Source organism: Trematomus bernacchii, unplaced genomic scaffold (genome assembly GCF_902827165.1).
Source record: "Trematomus bernacchii unplaced genomic scaffold, fTreBer1.1, whole genome shotgun sequence".
Classification (NCBI taxonomy): domain Eukaryota; kingdom Metazoa; phylum Chordata; class Actinopteri; order Perciformes; family Nototheniidae; genus Trematomus; species Trematomus bernacchii.
The window spans coordinates 1,614,149-1,629,452 of NW_022987821.1; the positions used below are offsets into that span (position 1 = coordinate 1,614,149).

The following is a 15,304-nucleotide window of genomic DNA, read 5'->3' on the forward strand; positions in this document are numbered from 1 at the left end:
GAAATGTTAATTTGCTGACCTGCAAATCACTAAAAAGTGCAGTCGGGAAGACTAGTGTTTTACTTTGAAGAAGATTTGCCTGAAATGCCAAGATTTTCAACTAAGACATACAAAAAAGAAAGCTAACAGGGCATGCACATATATATTGTATTTGTACTAAACCTTCATTATGTGTGATTGCAGGACATGGAGCTGCTCCCAGATGGAGACCTGACACTGATCGGGGACAGAGGGGCCACCCTCAGCGGGGGACAGAAAGCTCGGGTCAACCTGGCCAGGTGAGACAACTATCATCTCTTGTTAAACAAAAATAACACTTCCAAAAAATGAATATGTATATTTGGCCTCAATATCAAGAGGCCAGCAACTTTAAAGGTGGGGTAGGTAATTTTGGACAAACCAGCTCGAGATCGCTGGAATTTGAAAATACACAACCGGAAAAATCTGCCACTTCCTTACAGAGCCCCTCCTCCAACACACACGAACGCGCACATGACCAATGAGGGCACGAGATAAGTTTGTGCACAGATGGAAGGCTGACAGGCAGGTAGGCCATCCAGTTATTTTAGCCGGGCCGGCTAAAATGATTGGTCGTGCTTCCACAGATGAAATTTTTTTATGGATTTTTTGTCAAAGCACTTAACATCCCGATAGCAATGAATATCTTAAGAGCATTCCATGGAATATAACAAAAAGTGTATCTCGAGCCGGTTTCTCAAACTTACCTACCCCACCTTTAAGTAGAAACACGCTTGGTAGAACTTTCCACGTTAGTTTTTACTTCCGTAGATTAGTTTATGATTTAGTTCATATTTACTCAAATCATGTTTGGGCTTATTGGAATGTGTGTGTGTGTGTTTTCAGGGCTGTGTATCAGGACGCAGACATCTACCTGCTGGATGACCCTCTGAGTGCTGTGGACGCAGAGGTTGGGAGACACCTGTTTGAAAAGTGAGTGACCTGTTGTGGGTCTTGGGAGTCCTGATAATTTATTCCGGCAAATTACTCAGACCTACTAATTGACCTAACAGAAGTTATTGAGTCAATGTAAGTGTACTGCTTGGCTCAGATCCACCAACGTCAGCAAGATCTCACCTCTATTAACTCCAGGAGAACCAGGTTCAATTAACTGCTGTTTCAATTCAGACGACCCGCTAAATCTGTTTAAGCGATCCCGAAGGATTTTGATATCAGTAATGAGATGTGACCCTACCTAAGTGTGAGTGTGGCAGTGTGCATTTCTTACCTTTCAAGCAGGAGAGGATAGCGCAGATGTCTTTTAAGTTGTCCCAATCCAAAAGGTGGGATCAGTTTATTTCTACCTTCTCTCGTTACAACATGACAATAATATAAAACATATCATGTGGTGGTCATTTTCTAATCTGAAACCTTAATTCATAGTTTAGACATTAAAGTCTTCCGACATAATCCAAAGGAATCTCCTCACGGATCGAAGGGGCTAACATTCACCCCTATAGCCTGACAACATTCAGAGGCAGCTCCTCATTCTATGGCTATGGCATAAGACACACCTTCCCATGTTTGTGTAAAAAGGTAATGACCCCTAGTGTGCAGGACTGGAAAATATTATTCTCGGCTATGACATAACCACTTTTTTGGGGCCTCAGTTCTTTTTCACTAAGTCAGGAGCCCACCTCCTTGTGCACCGCTGTAGGAAGAGGGAAGAAACTGCCTCCTCTCTTATCAGTGACACCCATAAACCATTATAGGCCTCGATCTCAATTTAACAAACCACTTGTGTTTTGTTTATACTGTAAATATAGAAAATCATAAAATATGAAGCATTTTCATTGTGGGTTATACAAGAATATAATTGATTATATTTGATTATAATTCACTTTCGTTTTAAGTATTCAACTTAATATGGAGATCTCAACACTGTGAATAATTGACAATAAGTGTCTTAAACAAATGCATTGTGGGACAAAAGTATCTGTCTACAGCTCACTCAAAAATGTGCTGGTTTGGAAATGTGGGTCACATGGTTCAGATATAATTGAACAAAGTGACAAAAGCTCATCCTCAAAACCTGGTGCCAAAAAACTTGATAGGAAAGAAATGTGCAGTGTTAAAAGTGAATTTTAGACTCCAATGAGTTCTAAGAGAAGCTCATCTGACTGAATAAACAGACGTTATTATTTACTTAATGAGTGTATTGTGTCTGTGTGTCCTCAGGTGTATCTGTGGCCTGCTGAATAACAAGTGTCGTATCCTGGTCACCCACCAGCTTCAGTACCTGCAGGCGTCCGACCAGATCATCGTCCTCAAGGAGGTCGGTGCTTTCTGAGCTTTTGAAACTGAAGACACTTCTCGTAGACACAGTACGAAAGGCAGTATGAGGACGAATATGCAGGATGTAATATTGCTCTGCATCACTGTTGCAGTTGCAAATGGTTGAAGAGTGACACACCTTGTTTTGCTCTGGAAGATCAGCACCCTCGTTTTCTTTTGGAGTGGAATTTGAGTTGGCTAATGTAGCTCAGTTGTGTAGCTCAATATTAGCTTCTTTCTCATTGAGACATTTCCCCCAAGGATTCACCAGCAGCGTCACCTCTTTGTCTCTCCCAGGGTCACATCATGGCCGAGGGAACCTACAACGAGCTTCAGAGCTCTGGACTCAACTTCCAGTCCCTGCAGAGAAGTGACGAGGATCAGAAGTGCTCCATTCGATCACCAGAGCCAGACAGAATGTCCATTCTCAGCAAGAGGACAAATAACTCAAACAGTTCCCAGAGCAGCCTCCTGGTGCCCGAGAGCAGATTCACTGACCAGCAGCTTCCGGTACGTGCCATTCAAAATAAAGTGTTTTCAGGGTTATTCTACAACTGTTTCAAGTGTTTGGTATTATATTTGTATAAGCATCCTGCTCATTTCTTTCAACCTTAAGTGTAACCATTATTTTGCCGTATAACAAATCTGGTCTATAATACCTTCTTTAAAGGGCCCATGTCATGGCCATTTCCACTGATCATAATTCCATTGTTGAGGTATACTAGAATAGATTTATATTGTGCATTTTTCCAAACTCACATTGGTTTCTCATACAGCATCTCTGTAAACTGTGTATTCACTGAATTTCACTTTCTGCCTTTAACGGCTCGTTGTAGCTCCAATAGCTCCAGCCCCCACCCTCCCTGTGAGCACAGTGTGCTCTGATTGGTCGGGACGTTGTGAATCGCGCTGAGCTCCGTGGAGGTGTTGTTTCCTTGTTAGCGATACACAGCCAAATTCATCCTGAGCACACACAAAGTCACAGCCGAAGTAAAAACAATAAGTGTGGCTTGATATTGAGTAAGAAAAAGGTTGATAAACGCTGTGAGAATGGGTCTGCAGAGAGAATTTCGCCGCGATCCCAACTGTCTGTTATCAGCCTGCAGCCAGGGAGGAGAAATCAGCTGAGCTCCCTGCTCCCTGCACACAGATGTGTGTGTGAGGAAGTCCGTGGATTGGTCAATTTGGACCAATCAGCGGGGGCTTAACGTAACGGCTCCGCGGACGTAACGTAACGGCTCCACGGATTGGTCCATTTCGTTCCGGGTACCGCTTGACATCATGCCGTACCCGGAACGAAATGGAAGAATCAAATGGACAATGACGTATCTCCAACGAGGCGTTTTGGGGAGGTATTTTCTGTGTTAGAGTTTTACTCGCTACAGGGTGTACTTTGAGGGTTTGTGACTCTGCACACCGTTTACATGCATACAAACCTTCATAACACACAAGGGAACGGGTAATAACCGGAAAAGCATGACATGGGCCCTTTAAGACATTTTATAAGGCATGACTGTATACAAACGTGTCCATATAAATCCCACAAGTGGAGTTAAATCAGAGTGAAGATGAGCCTGTATAAAGTGAGTGCAGAGCTGAAATTGCAAGGTTGATTCCATAATAGAAATCTTATAGCCAAGTGTCAGGTAATCACACCTATTTCCATCTGCAAGAATTCATTTAAAGTGGACCTATCATCCTATATTTAAATGATATATTGTCGGGTAAGGTATATTTATACGTTTCTGTTTTCAAAATACCAAACAGATCATGCATTTTAGCCATGCCTCATTTCACTCTATGTGCTGTTCTCCAGCTCTGTGTTTGCAGGGGGTTGATTCTGTGAGCTGCAGCTGACCACGCCCCCCTGCAGGAGAGGGGAGCCGTGCTCTGATGAAGTCAGAAGAGGGGGAGAAAAATAGATCTCCGTCCTCCGTGTTTTATTATATTATTATAGGCCTATAGAGTCGTTATTCATTTGTTTTAAAGGGCCCATGTCATGGCCATTTCCACTGATCATAATTACATTGTTGAGGTATACTAAAATAGATTTATACTGTGCAATTTTCCAAACTCACATTGGTTTCGCATACAGCATCTCTGTCAAGCATGTGTATTCAGCAGTATTCACTTTCTCCACTAAACGACTCGTTGGAGCTCTTGCCCCCTCCCTCCCTGTGAGCCTAGTGTGCTCCGATTGGTCAGCTCGGCCACTCGTTCTGATTAGTCAACCACCAGAGAGGCTGCGCCCATGTCAGTGCTTTTCCCGGCTGCTCTCAGCGTAACATCAGTCTTATCATGGCGTCGGTACAGCGGTATATTTTATATACATATATATTTTTAACTGTTGTTATAGAAGAGTGTGACGGCCCCAGGGCCTTTGTCTTACGATGGGGTGGAGCTGAAGAGGCTAATCAGCACGATCACGGACACCTCCGGACACAGTCTCTCTCCAAAGCGGCTGCAGGAAGACTAACTCTGCGATCCTCTCAACCACCTATCTTTGCATTTACCACAATAAATGTGCCGTGGTTTTGTAAACTCGTGTATGTCTCCTTGTCTTTCCGTTGTGGCCTACGAGCTACTCTCATAACAAAGAGTAAGTTATTTTTACCCGTTATAAACTACTACTGTTTGATGAGAAATCAAATCATGGTTTGCTATATATGAATTCAGGGAAGAAAGGATAGGCCTACTAAGTATTTCCATTAAACTTTATTTTTAGAAATGTACAAAATGAACATAAATATACATATATACACACGGTATATCATCCATTCCTCCTCCTCGCATCTTGCCTGCGCACAGTCGGTGCGGTGCCTTTTAGCACCCTCAGTAGTAGTAGAATCCCTTCCCCGTCATGGATTGTCCGCCAGGATCTGGCTGGACGAAATCAAATGCAAATCACAAAATATTAGAGAAACTTAGTTGTTTTAGATTAGTTAGTAGTAGTTGTGTAATGAACAGCTTGCCTGCTAATATGCTAACCTAGCTTTGTTTACCTTGGTAGCTAACACGATATGAACGTTAGCTTGGAGGAAAGGCAACTATAATGCAGTGTAATAAAACTACTATGAACAAAAGCTAGTGGTTCATATTAGGCTAGCAATAACGTGTTTATAATTGCAATCGTATACGGGTATTCTGCTACCATACAATGTAACTTGCATGAATACATTGTTTTGCGCTAGCATACAGCTAGCCTCGTTAGCTACATGCAGTATATGTACGGTCACAATGTACGGTAAATCACAGTACAGTATACTGTATGAGTATTCCGTGTGTGTGACTGCAGACATTCTCCTGCCATGACAAACATGTAAGGCCATCTGCTGACATTGTAGTATATATTTAAACGCTAGCAACGTAGCATCACAAAAATGTTTTTCTGACCGAAACTAGCTCTAGCTCCGTGTGTTAGATCGCTACGCCAGCTATAATGTAATTACGTTTCGCGACTGACCGGCAAATCACCCGGAGTATACTGTCAATAGGTATTTTGTGTGTGAATGCAGACATTCTCCTGCTATGAGATACATGTATGCAAGGCCATCTGCTGATATTAGAGTTGATATATGGAAACTCTAGCAACTTAGTTAGCACTGTGTCAATGGCTTAGCAGTCCAACACAGTTTACACATTTAAACAGTCTTGTTTGATAAATACACAAATAACAATGCAAACTTACAGGTTGTATACCCAGATCTTCCCCTGCTCCAAACGGTCCAAACAAGCTGTGCATATCCGGCCTCAAACTGGGCAATGTTTTGGAAGCTTTCGTCTGTGAAATGCCGGTTCTTCGAACCTCTGGAGGAGGAACACGCCGCTGCTGGTGTGGCCATAGCTCTTCGGGATTGGTCCATTTCGTTCCGGGTACCGCATGACATCATGCGGTACCCGGAAGAATCAAATGGGCAGTGACGTATCTCCAACGAGGCGTTTTGGGGAGGTATTTTCTGTGTTAGAGTTTTACTCGCTACAGGGTGTACTTTGAGGGTTTTGACTCTGCACACCGTTTACATGCATAAAAACCTTCATAACACACAAGGGGACGGGTAATAACCGGAAAAGCATGACATGGGAGCTTTAAAGCTCAATAAATAACAAAGAAGACCTTTGACCGGCACTTTTCTAATTTTGTCCGGAAGATTTCAACTTTAACAGACATCTTGACCGGCGAAAGAAAACCTAACTGAAACTCTGCCGCACGGTCTCCTCGTTCCTTGGAAGAGGCGGAGAGGTGGGTGTTTGTCATCTGCTGGTGGACTAACCGGAGAGAATTACAGTGCTTGCCTCGACGGGGAGGGATTGCATTGAATTAAAGCAGCGGGAGCAAACGCTTGCCTCGGGGAGGGAGAAAAAAAGGAGAATAAACAGAAGGGTAACCATGGTAACTATGCGCGGGAAGTCTTCTTCGCTGCTTTTGTGGCAGACTACAGCGCCACTTACAGGCCTGGCATATGTACTACAGCGTCTCCAGCGCTTTCGAGCGGCAATGGCCGGCCGTGGCCCAACCTCACATTCCCCTGATTAGGTGGAGAGTTGGCCCAATAGCCGTAGCGCCACTTCTGTGACGTCATTGAAGTGTTCAAATCTGGATCAGTTTTTATCAGATCCGTTGCAGCCCCTTTTTTAGAGATTTGGGTATGGAGGAAAATAGAGAGGGTTGTGTTTTCTGACACTTGGTGAGTTCCCTGGAACACCGGGGACCAGAGTTGGGTGTAACGCGTAATAATATTACTTTTGTCGGTAACGGAGTAGTGTAACGCGTTACTTTTATAATTCAGTAATCCCACTACAGTTACTAACATTGCCCCGACACGCGTTACTTCGTTACTTTTATAAAATCAGTCATAATCACACTGACAGACAAGAGGGGTTTCCGCCGCAGGTTTATATGTACATAATCTGCGCGACTTGCGCGTCCACATCTCCACGTGCAGTGCTGCATAAACATGGCAGAGTCAGCGATAACTTTCGAGGGGTGGAGGTATGCCCATTATTTTGAGTTCGTCCGAAGAATAGACAGGAATGTGACGGTGAGGTGCAAACTGTGTCCAGGCCAGAAGCTGTTATCCACTGCTGCAAACACCACGTCAAACCTCAACAAACACCTGCAAAGAACACATGCTAAGGTGAAGCTAATAGCTAAGGACCCCCGAACCCAGAGTGAGGATGTTGTGAGTGCGCCGCCGCCGACTCCGAAGCGGCACAAATTAGAATTTGGAGGACCGGTAACCAAAGCAGAGATGGACAGGCTTGTAGCATCCTTCATAGTAGAGGTAATGTTGCCCATTTGCACAGTGGAATCACCATCGCATCGTTCAGAGATATACTGCGCAAAATACAGATATCAGGAGACAGAGGACAGCCATGGTCAGAGCTATCTGGATCAGTCTTATGTAGGGATGGGTACCGAGCCCCGGTATTAAACGGGCCCCGGGGCTGAATTATTAAAGACCGTGGTACCGTTAATCTCCGACGTTATCGGTCTTTTTATCGGTACTGGAGACATCTAAAAAATATGTCATGTGTATTATTGCTACACAAACATTATATTGCAGTTTTAGTGTCGCCAACTCCGTTTCTAATACGCAAAAAGACTGCAAAATGCGTCATTTTTTGTATTTTCGATCTCTCCAATCCAGACGAGAGATCTCTCTCCCCCGTCTGTGTGTGAGGGGGCGGGGCAGTTTACACACACGCAGCTGCTACATGCAGCAACACACTAGTGATGGGAATTCCGGCTCTTCTTGGTGAGCCGGATCATTTGGCTCGGCTCACCAAGAAGAGCCGGCTCTTTCGGCTCCCAAACGGCTCTTCAGTTTACCACATATTATACCTTTTATAATTCAATCAAATGTAGCCCTGTTTTGACTAATGATTTATATGTGTACACATATCACTTAAATTATTCAATACATCCTTTGTACTGAAGTATTCAAAAGTAAAAATTACATGTTTAATATCAATTATTTGCTGTGGCCAATTGTTTTCATTGCATTTACAGACCCTTGTATCTCTCTGATACCACCCAATGAATGCACAGACTTGTTTGTAGAACCACGCTACACAAAGCAGATAGCAACACAAAAACTTAAGCATAGACATTTAAAAAAAGGGGCTACTGTATCGACATTTTAAAATTATATTTAAAGAAAGGGCCCTGACAAAACAGCAGGGCTCTATTTCAGTATTAACTATCGAAAAAAAGACAGCAACAGCTGACATCAAGTCTTTGCTGAGCCCAAGGATAATCATAAATAAATAACATAGTGAAAATAAATATATTGCAATGCTCAGTACAGCAGCATCCAACCGTCTCTAATCATAAAAAAACATAATGCAAATAAATGTATTGCAATGCTCAAAACAGCAGCATCCAACAGTCTCTAATCCTTGGATATTACATGTCACTGCATGCATGCACGGAGCAGCTCTAGCGCGGAGATCATCATATCATTCTGTATTACTAAAAAAAAAAAAAAAAAAAAAAAAAAAAACGGCTCGTTCGCGGGCGCGAGCCGGCTCCCGTCGTTCACTCCAAAGAGCCGGCTCTTTGAGCCGGCTCGTTCGCGACCGACACATCACTACAACACACACACACGGCGGAGATGGCGGAGAGAACGCGTTCCGAGGTGTGGTTCAACTTTACCCGTCTCACTCGTTGCCTAAAGTGCAATAAGAGTTTAGCATGTCAGGGCGGTAACACGAGCAATTTGTCTAAACATTTAGCAAAAGTGCTCCACGTTCAGACGGAGGAATGCACCGGGTTTGACTGTCTTTCTAGTAGCTCTGTTGCCCCATCCACGAGTAACGTTTCCACGTCAGGTGTTATGTATGCTAGCAGCAACACACGGAGCTAACTCAATGATACAAAAACATGGGTTGATGATTAGAGGTAACTGAGTTATTTAGTTTGTTAAAGTTTCAGCCATTCTGTTCACAGTTCTGTCATCACACTATTTAATACCATTTGTTAAAACGTTGTTGTTTCTTTTGATGTGAAATATTATGTATTTCATTTAAATAAAAAGCAATGTTAGTTTTGTTCACAATTTGTTTATTTTCATTTGTCATTTAATCGTTTATTTGAATAGGGACAATGCACATTAATGAACCCTTTAGACCAGGGCTATTCAATTGGCGGCCCGCGGGCCAAATCCGGCCCCGGGGTGATATTTACTGGCCCTTTGAGTATAATGTTAAAAAGTCATCAATTTTTTTTTTTTAAGATTTTTTTTTTTTTTTTTTTTTTTTTGTGCCATAGTGCCTTTATTCCAGAGAGGGTGTTACATTGAGAGATAGAGGGGTAAACAATGCCTGAAAACTTCGACGGACTCGGGTTTCGAACCCACCTACTATACTGTAGTGACAACTCCTGTCATTGATTGCATCTCTGCGTGAATGATTAGATCATTTCACCTAAATGAAATCAAATGAAACATGTAGGCCTACTGAGTTCTGAACTTGCCATTTAGATCTATAAAGGCCTTGGGGCTATGTTGTTTGATTGAATTAAACACAATATATGCACTCCACTATGCTGTTGTAGTATTTACTGTATCTGAAGCTCTTAAATATGATTGCTCATATTTCAAGCCATCTTTTTCCCGGCCCCTTGCTTTGGATCATTTTCATCAACCGGCCTCCATTCCAAACTAATTGAATAGCCCTGCTTTAGACAAATAATGCTTCAAGTCTAAATATGCCGGATTTTTGCTTTGAGCTAATTTCCATTCGTAGTCCCTGACAAACAACATATAGTTTGTTTACCTCCTTTTTTTCTCCAAAAGAACCGATAAGAGTACCGTTAAAAGACCGGACCGATAAGCGGTATCGATAAAAGTAGTAGTACCGTTAAAACCTTAACGATACCCATCCCTAGTCTTATGCGACAATGGAAACTGAACTAAAGAGAACATTTGAAACTTTAGCAGTCTGCGTGATCTGCCTGTAGGGAGGGGCGGGCCGGCCCTGCGAGTAAAGTAACGAGTAAAGTAACGAGTAAAGTAACGAGTTACTTTATGTAGAGAGTAACGAAGTAGTGTAATATATTACTTTTTTTTAAAGTAATATGTAATATGTAATATATTACTTTTTTCATGTATAAAAGACGTACAAAAGTGCATTTTGCATGATAGGTCCCCTTTAACTCAACTCATTTCCCCTCTATGAACTGAGCACCTCTTTTTATAAATAGCACATGCACTGTTGTGTAATTTGAAAAAAACAAACTTGGAAACATAGTTTAGTGGATTTCTAGGAATTAGGAGACGTGCTGGAAAAACAAGAGGATTACCAGTAAACAGGAATTATTACATAATGTTTCTATGATAATAGAATGTCTGAGAAGTCGGGTCCATTGAAACAAAACTCATAATAAAATCTTTGTTCCAGTGTCCTTTGTACAAATCTGCACAGTAAAGTAAAGTATGAAGTGGAAGCCAGTAGTATGAATATGTAGAACGTTTTGTTTTTCAGGCTGAAACAGTGCCCAGCGTGGAAGAGGAGAGCCGAGCTGAAGGAAATGTTAGCGGCCACATTTACCTCAAGTACTTCACTTCAGGCCTCAGCCCTGCGGTGCTGGTGTTTGTAGTGCTGATCAGTGTCCTAGCTGAGGTAAGAGATGGCTCATAGGCCTTTCATATTCTCCAGAAGCAACTTTATTTGATCTATTTTGTAAAAAGCTCATACTGAGATATGTGCTTCATGTTTCTTTTTGATGTGCTAAGCTAATCAATGATTTGTACCACAGTAAATGTCTAGTAAAACAAAAAACCGTCCATGTATAGGGTGCGTATATAATGCAGGACTGGTGGCTCGCATACTGGTGAGTGTTTATCCAGGGCTATTCACACTCTCTAGTCGCGTGTTTTTTTAAAGTTGTTTTTTGAACCATGTAATATGTATTAGTTTGCCGTGCGCCTGGTCTGATTTGTTGATGCTGTGTCAACAGGGCGAGAGGGGAGTCCTTGAACAGCACAGCCAGAGATGTTATCCTCGGCTCTGGCATCAATGACACTCGCTCAGAACAAGAGTCCGATCTCACGTTTCACCTTGGCATTTATGCAGGTGAGCCTTCCCTTCCTATCACCACAAATACTGTTTGTGGTGTTTTTAAAGTCCATGATATTAAGTAGAGCATGTTCAATTGCAGTCTTCTTGTTTCTTTCTCTCAGGTTTGACAGCGGCTGCGGTGGTCTTTGGCTACATACGCAGTTTGGTGTTGTTTCACGGACTGGTCAGATCGTCTCAAACTCTGCACAACAGCATGTTCAGCGCCGTCATCCGCACGCCTGTTCGCTTCTTTGACGTCAACCCCATAGGTGAGCCCCGCACTTAAGAGTCACTACCGTTTAAAATGGAGCAGAGGTCCTGTTTCAATAGTACGATATATGGAGGCAAACCAGGCTTCTGACCTTCTGGTTAAAGAAGTGGCAACTGACTTGTCTTTCTTTGCTTTGTAGGAAGGATTCTCAACAGGTTTTCCAAAGACATCAGCCAGATGGACTCCCTGTTACCCATCACCTTTGTGGACTTCTATCAAGTAAGAAATGAGTGCCATTTAAATGACACATACACTGATTGTGTTAGTTCTCCAGTTCTTTAAGTCAACAATTCTCGACATGATCTCATTTTTCTTGAACTACTAAATATGTATTATTGTGGTTTTGCAGTTATTTTTACAGAATGTGGGCGTGATCGCGGTGGCGGCCTCGGTCATCCCTCTCATCCTCGTCCCCGTCATCCCTCTGCTCTTCATCTTCTTGTACTTGAGACGTTTCTACCTCCGTACATCACGAGACGTCAAGCGCCTAGAATCTACAAGTATGTGTTTACTTGTAGATTGACGAGTGGGCTTTTTAAATAACGTTATATAATAATGTTTGATACACACAGAGATGAGCAGATGAAAACGATGGTTTCAACCCCTCTTTTTTTTCTCCTGCAGCTCGGAGTCCCGTGTTCTCGCACCTGTCTTCATCTCTTCAGGGCCTGTGGACCATCAGAGCCTTTAGAGCTGAGGAGAGGTTAACGAAAGCCTTCGATGCTCATCAGGACCTGCACACAGGTTCTACTTTACTTCATATTGAGCTTTTCATCGTAAACATGTTACCTTTCAAAAGTTTGGTTATTATTGTCTGCTCTGTCAGTGTGGACAAATACGGTCTTTGCTGAAATCCATTTTCTCTCTCTGGTTTCAGAGGCGTGGTTTTTGTTCCTGATGACGTCCCGCTGGTTCGCTCTTTACCTGGACAGCATTTGCTCAGTATTTGTCACCTTCGTAACCTTTGGCTGTATCCTGCTCAGAGATGGTAAATGCACCCAGAACGACTGTCAATCAATTTTAGTACCAAGCTTCACAAACGAGTGCAATCGGGTACCTGTATTTATGCAGCACATTAAAAAAACATCAGCCGTTGACCAAAGTGCTGCAAAGGCACATTATACAAATCAATAAAATGCGAACAGCAGAATATTAAGGAGATAAGCATGCACATAGTATTAAGGAAATTGAAGCACAACAGAAGACAAAGACAAGGTGTTTAACTCAACTAAAACTGAGCAGCTTTTACTAATCCTAATGGATTAGTGGCAGCCACTGCAAAGAATAAGTGTTGAAAGAGTGACGATTAAGACAATAAATGCACAAAATATCTTCTGGGTATAATATCCTCTCACGTCTCTTTAAGAGCAGAATGGCTCCCTCCTTTAAGGGAGTTCCCTACAGCGAGTAACGTAAAACCTTGTAAAGAATTTGCCTCGAAAAACAACCCTTCAACCTGAAACAGACCCTGAAGTGTGTGTGTGTGTGTGTGTGTGTGTGTGTGTGTGTGTGTGTGTGTGTGTGTGTGTGTGTGTGTGTGTGTGTGTGTGTGTGTGTGTGTGTGTGTGTGTGTGTGTGTGTGTGTGTGTGTGTGTGTGTGTGTGTGTGTGTGTGTGTGTGTGTGTGTGTGTGTGTGTGTGTGTGTGTGTGTGTGTGTGTGTGTGTGTGTGTGTGTGTGTGTGTGTGTGTGTGTGTGTGTGTGTGTGTGTGTGTGTGTGTGTGTGTGTGTGTGTGTGTGTGTGTGTGTGTGTGTGTGTGTGTGTGTGTGTGTGTGTGTGTGTGTGTGTGTGTGTGTGTGTGTGTGTGTGTGTGTGTGTGTGTCAGGGCTGAATGCTGGGGAGGTGGGGCTGGTGCTGACGTATGCTGTGACTCTGGTGGGCAACTTCCAGTGGACGGTGAGGCAGAGTGCCGAGGTGGAGAACATGGTGAGAACTGAATGACCTGTTGGTCTGTCTGTCTCGTGAAGCAGTGTCTCAGGAATGCCTGGTGGGAATCTGTTCAACCGTCTGCTTGATTGAGTCATGGTCACTGTGACCCAGGGGCAGACTGGCCATCGGGACGTTCGGACGAATCCCGATGGGCCGGTACTGAAGTGGGCCGATCAGACGATGATCCGAACGATGATCCCCCCCCCCGTTGACAATTTACTAGCGGTGATTACTTGCGGTACCGAGGTGGGCCGGTCGAGAGTCCCGGGCTGATTTGTAGTCCCAGTCCGCCGCTGCTGTGTGACCTAATAAAACATGACACTCTTACACACATGTGTAATAGGATATAAGGATGTGATTACATTAGCAGCTGATCAGGCTCAGGTTTTAACTTGCGTGTTATGTTGTTGGAGACTAACAGATGTAGTACATTAGTGTAGCTGTTTATGGAGGACAAAAGTATACAATGATGAGAAGCAGCAGAATTAACACAACTAACAAACATTATAAATAATGTCTCTTTGAAGATGACGTCAGTGGAGAGGGTGGTGGAGTACACCGAGCTGGAGAGTGAGGCACCCTGGGAAACTAAGAAGCGTCCTCTTCCTGATTGGCCCAACAAAGGCCTAGTGACCTTTGACCGCGTCAGCTTCTCCTACAGCCCAGAGGGAGCGCCGGTCCTCAAAGACATCAGCTTCACCTTCAAACCCAACGAGAAGGTGAGACACATGTTGGCTCCCAGCCAGCGTCTGCCTCATTTATTAGTTAATATTTTGAACACACATGACGGATGTTGCTCACTCTTGTTCTCTGTGTGTCAGGTGGGCATCGTGGGGAGGACGGGCGCCGGGAAGAGCTCTCTGGTGTCGGCTCTGTTCCGCCTGGCCGAGCCTCAGGGGAAGATCTACATAGACGGAGTTCTGACCTCTGAGATCGGCCTCCACGACCTGCGCACCAAGATGTCCATCATCCCTCAGGTGAACATCCAAAGACATTACATTACATTACATGTAATTTGTTAGACGCTTTTATCCAAAGCGACTTACATACATTCAGTACTGTGGACAATCCCCACAGGAGCAATTTGGGGTGAAGTGTCTTGCCCAGGGACACAACGACATGTTGACTGCAGTGGGACTCGAACTTGCTATCCCCTGATTAGAAGTCCAGCACACTACCCACTGAGCCACAGCATCCCTAAAGACCTTCTGTTACCATGCATTTTGGAAAATCATGTCATTGTAACAATTGGATACATTGAACTTTTTATATTCTGACCATGAAATCTTTGTTTTCAGTATCTGAATCTAGAGATTGAATGTTATTTTTGCCCATTTGAGGATGAAAATCTAGCTCGAGTCTGACCACGTTTCTGTTCCCCTTTTCCCCAGGACCCGGTGCTGTTCACTGACACCGTGAGGAAGAACCTGGACCCCTTCGGCCAGCACTCTGACGAGGACCTGTGGAGGGCTCTGGAGGAGGTTGGTACCCCCCGTCTGTCCTGCAGTTCAGTGAGATCTCACTCTGCTCGGTGCATCGGGCTAACTCCCCCTTTCCCTCCCGCAGGTGCAGCTCAAGTCGGTGGTGGAGGAGCTGCCCGGGAAGCTGGAGACGGTGCTGGCCGAGTCGGGGTCCAACTTCAGCGTGGGCCAGAGGCAGCTGGTGTGTCTGGCCCGGGCCGTCCTCCGACAGAACCGCATCCTGGTCATCGACGAGGCCACGGCCAACGTGGACCCCGGGTACGGCTCGGCAA

The 15,304-nt window shown here is 43.9% G+C and overlaps 1 protein-coding gene across 1 annotated transcript in view; it reads left to right on the forward strand.

Annotated features, from left to right (window-relative positions):
* Positions 1-15,304, forward strand: part of LOC117498968 (multidrug resistance-associated protein 4-like) — a 30,129-nt gene that overhangs the window by 13,492 nt on the left and 1,333 nt on the right. Inside the window, exons 12-28 of the mRNA XM_034151184.1 lie at positions 184-278; positions 865-951; positions 2,197-2,293; positions 2,590-2,802; positions 10,777-10,914; positions 11,088-11,125; positions 11,252-11,367; positions 11,475-11,621; positions 11,763-11,842; positions 11,973-12,123; positions 12,248-12,367; positions 12,501-12,611; positions 13,448-13,548; positions 14,079-14,270; positions 14,373-14,528; positions 14,943-15,032; positions 15,118-15,290. Coding sequence (XP_034007075.1) covers positions 184-278; positions 865-951; positions 2,197-2,293; positions 2,590-2,802; positions 10,777-10,914; positions 11,088-11,125; positions 11,252-11,367; positions 11,475-11,621; positions 11,763-11,842; positions 11,973-12,123; positions 12,248-12,367; positions 12,501-12,611; positions 13,448-13,548; positions 14,079-14,270; positions 14,373-14,528; positions 14,943-15,032; positions 15,118-15,290 — 2,105 coding nt within the window. The remainder of the gene's footprint in view (positions 1-183; positions 279-864; positions 952-2,196; positions 2,294-2,589; positions 2,803-10,776; positions 10,915-11,087; positions 11,126-11,251; positions 11,368-11,474; positions 11,622-11,762; positions 11,843-11,972; positions 12,124-12,247; positions 12,368-12,500; positions 12,612-13,447; positions 13,549-14,078; positions 14,271-14,372; positions 14,529-14,942; positions 15,033-15,117; positions 15,291-15,304) is intronic.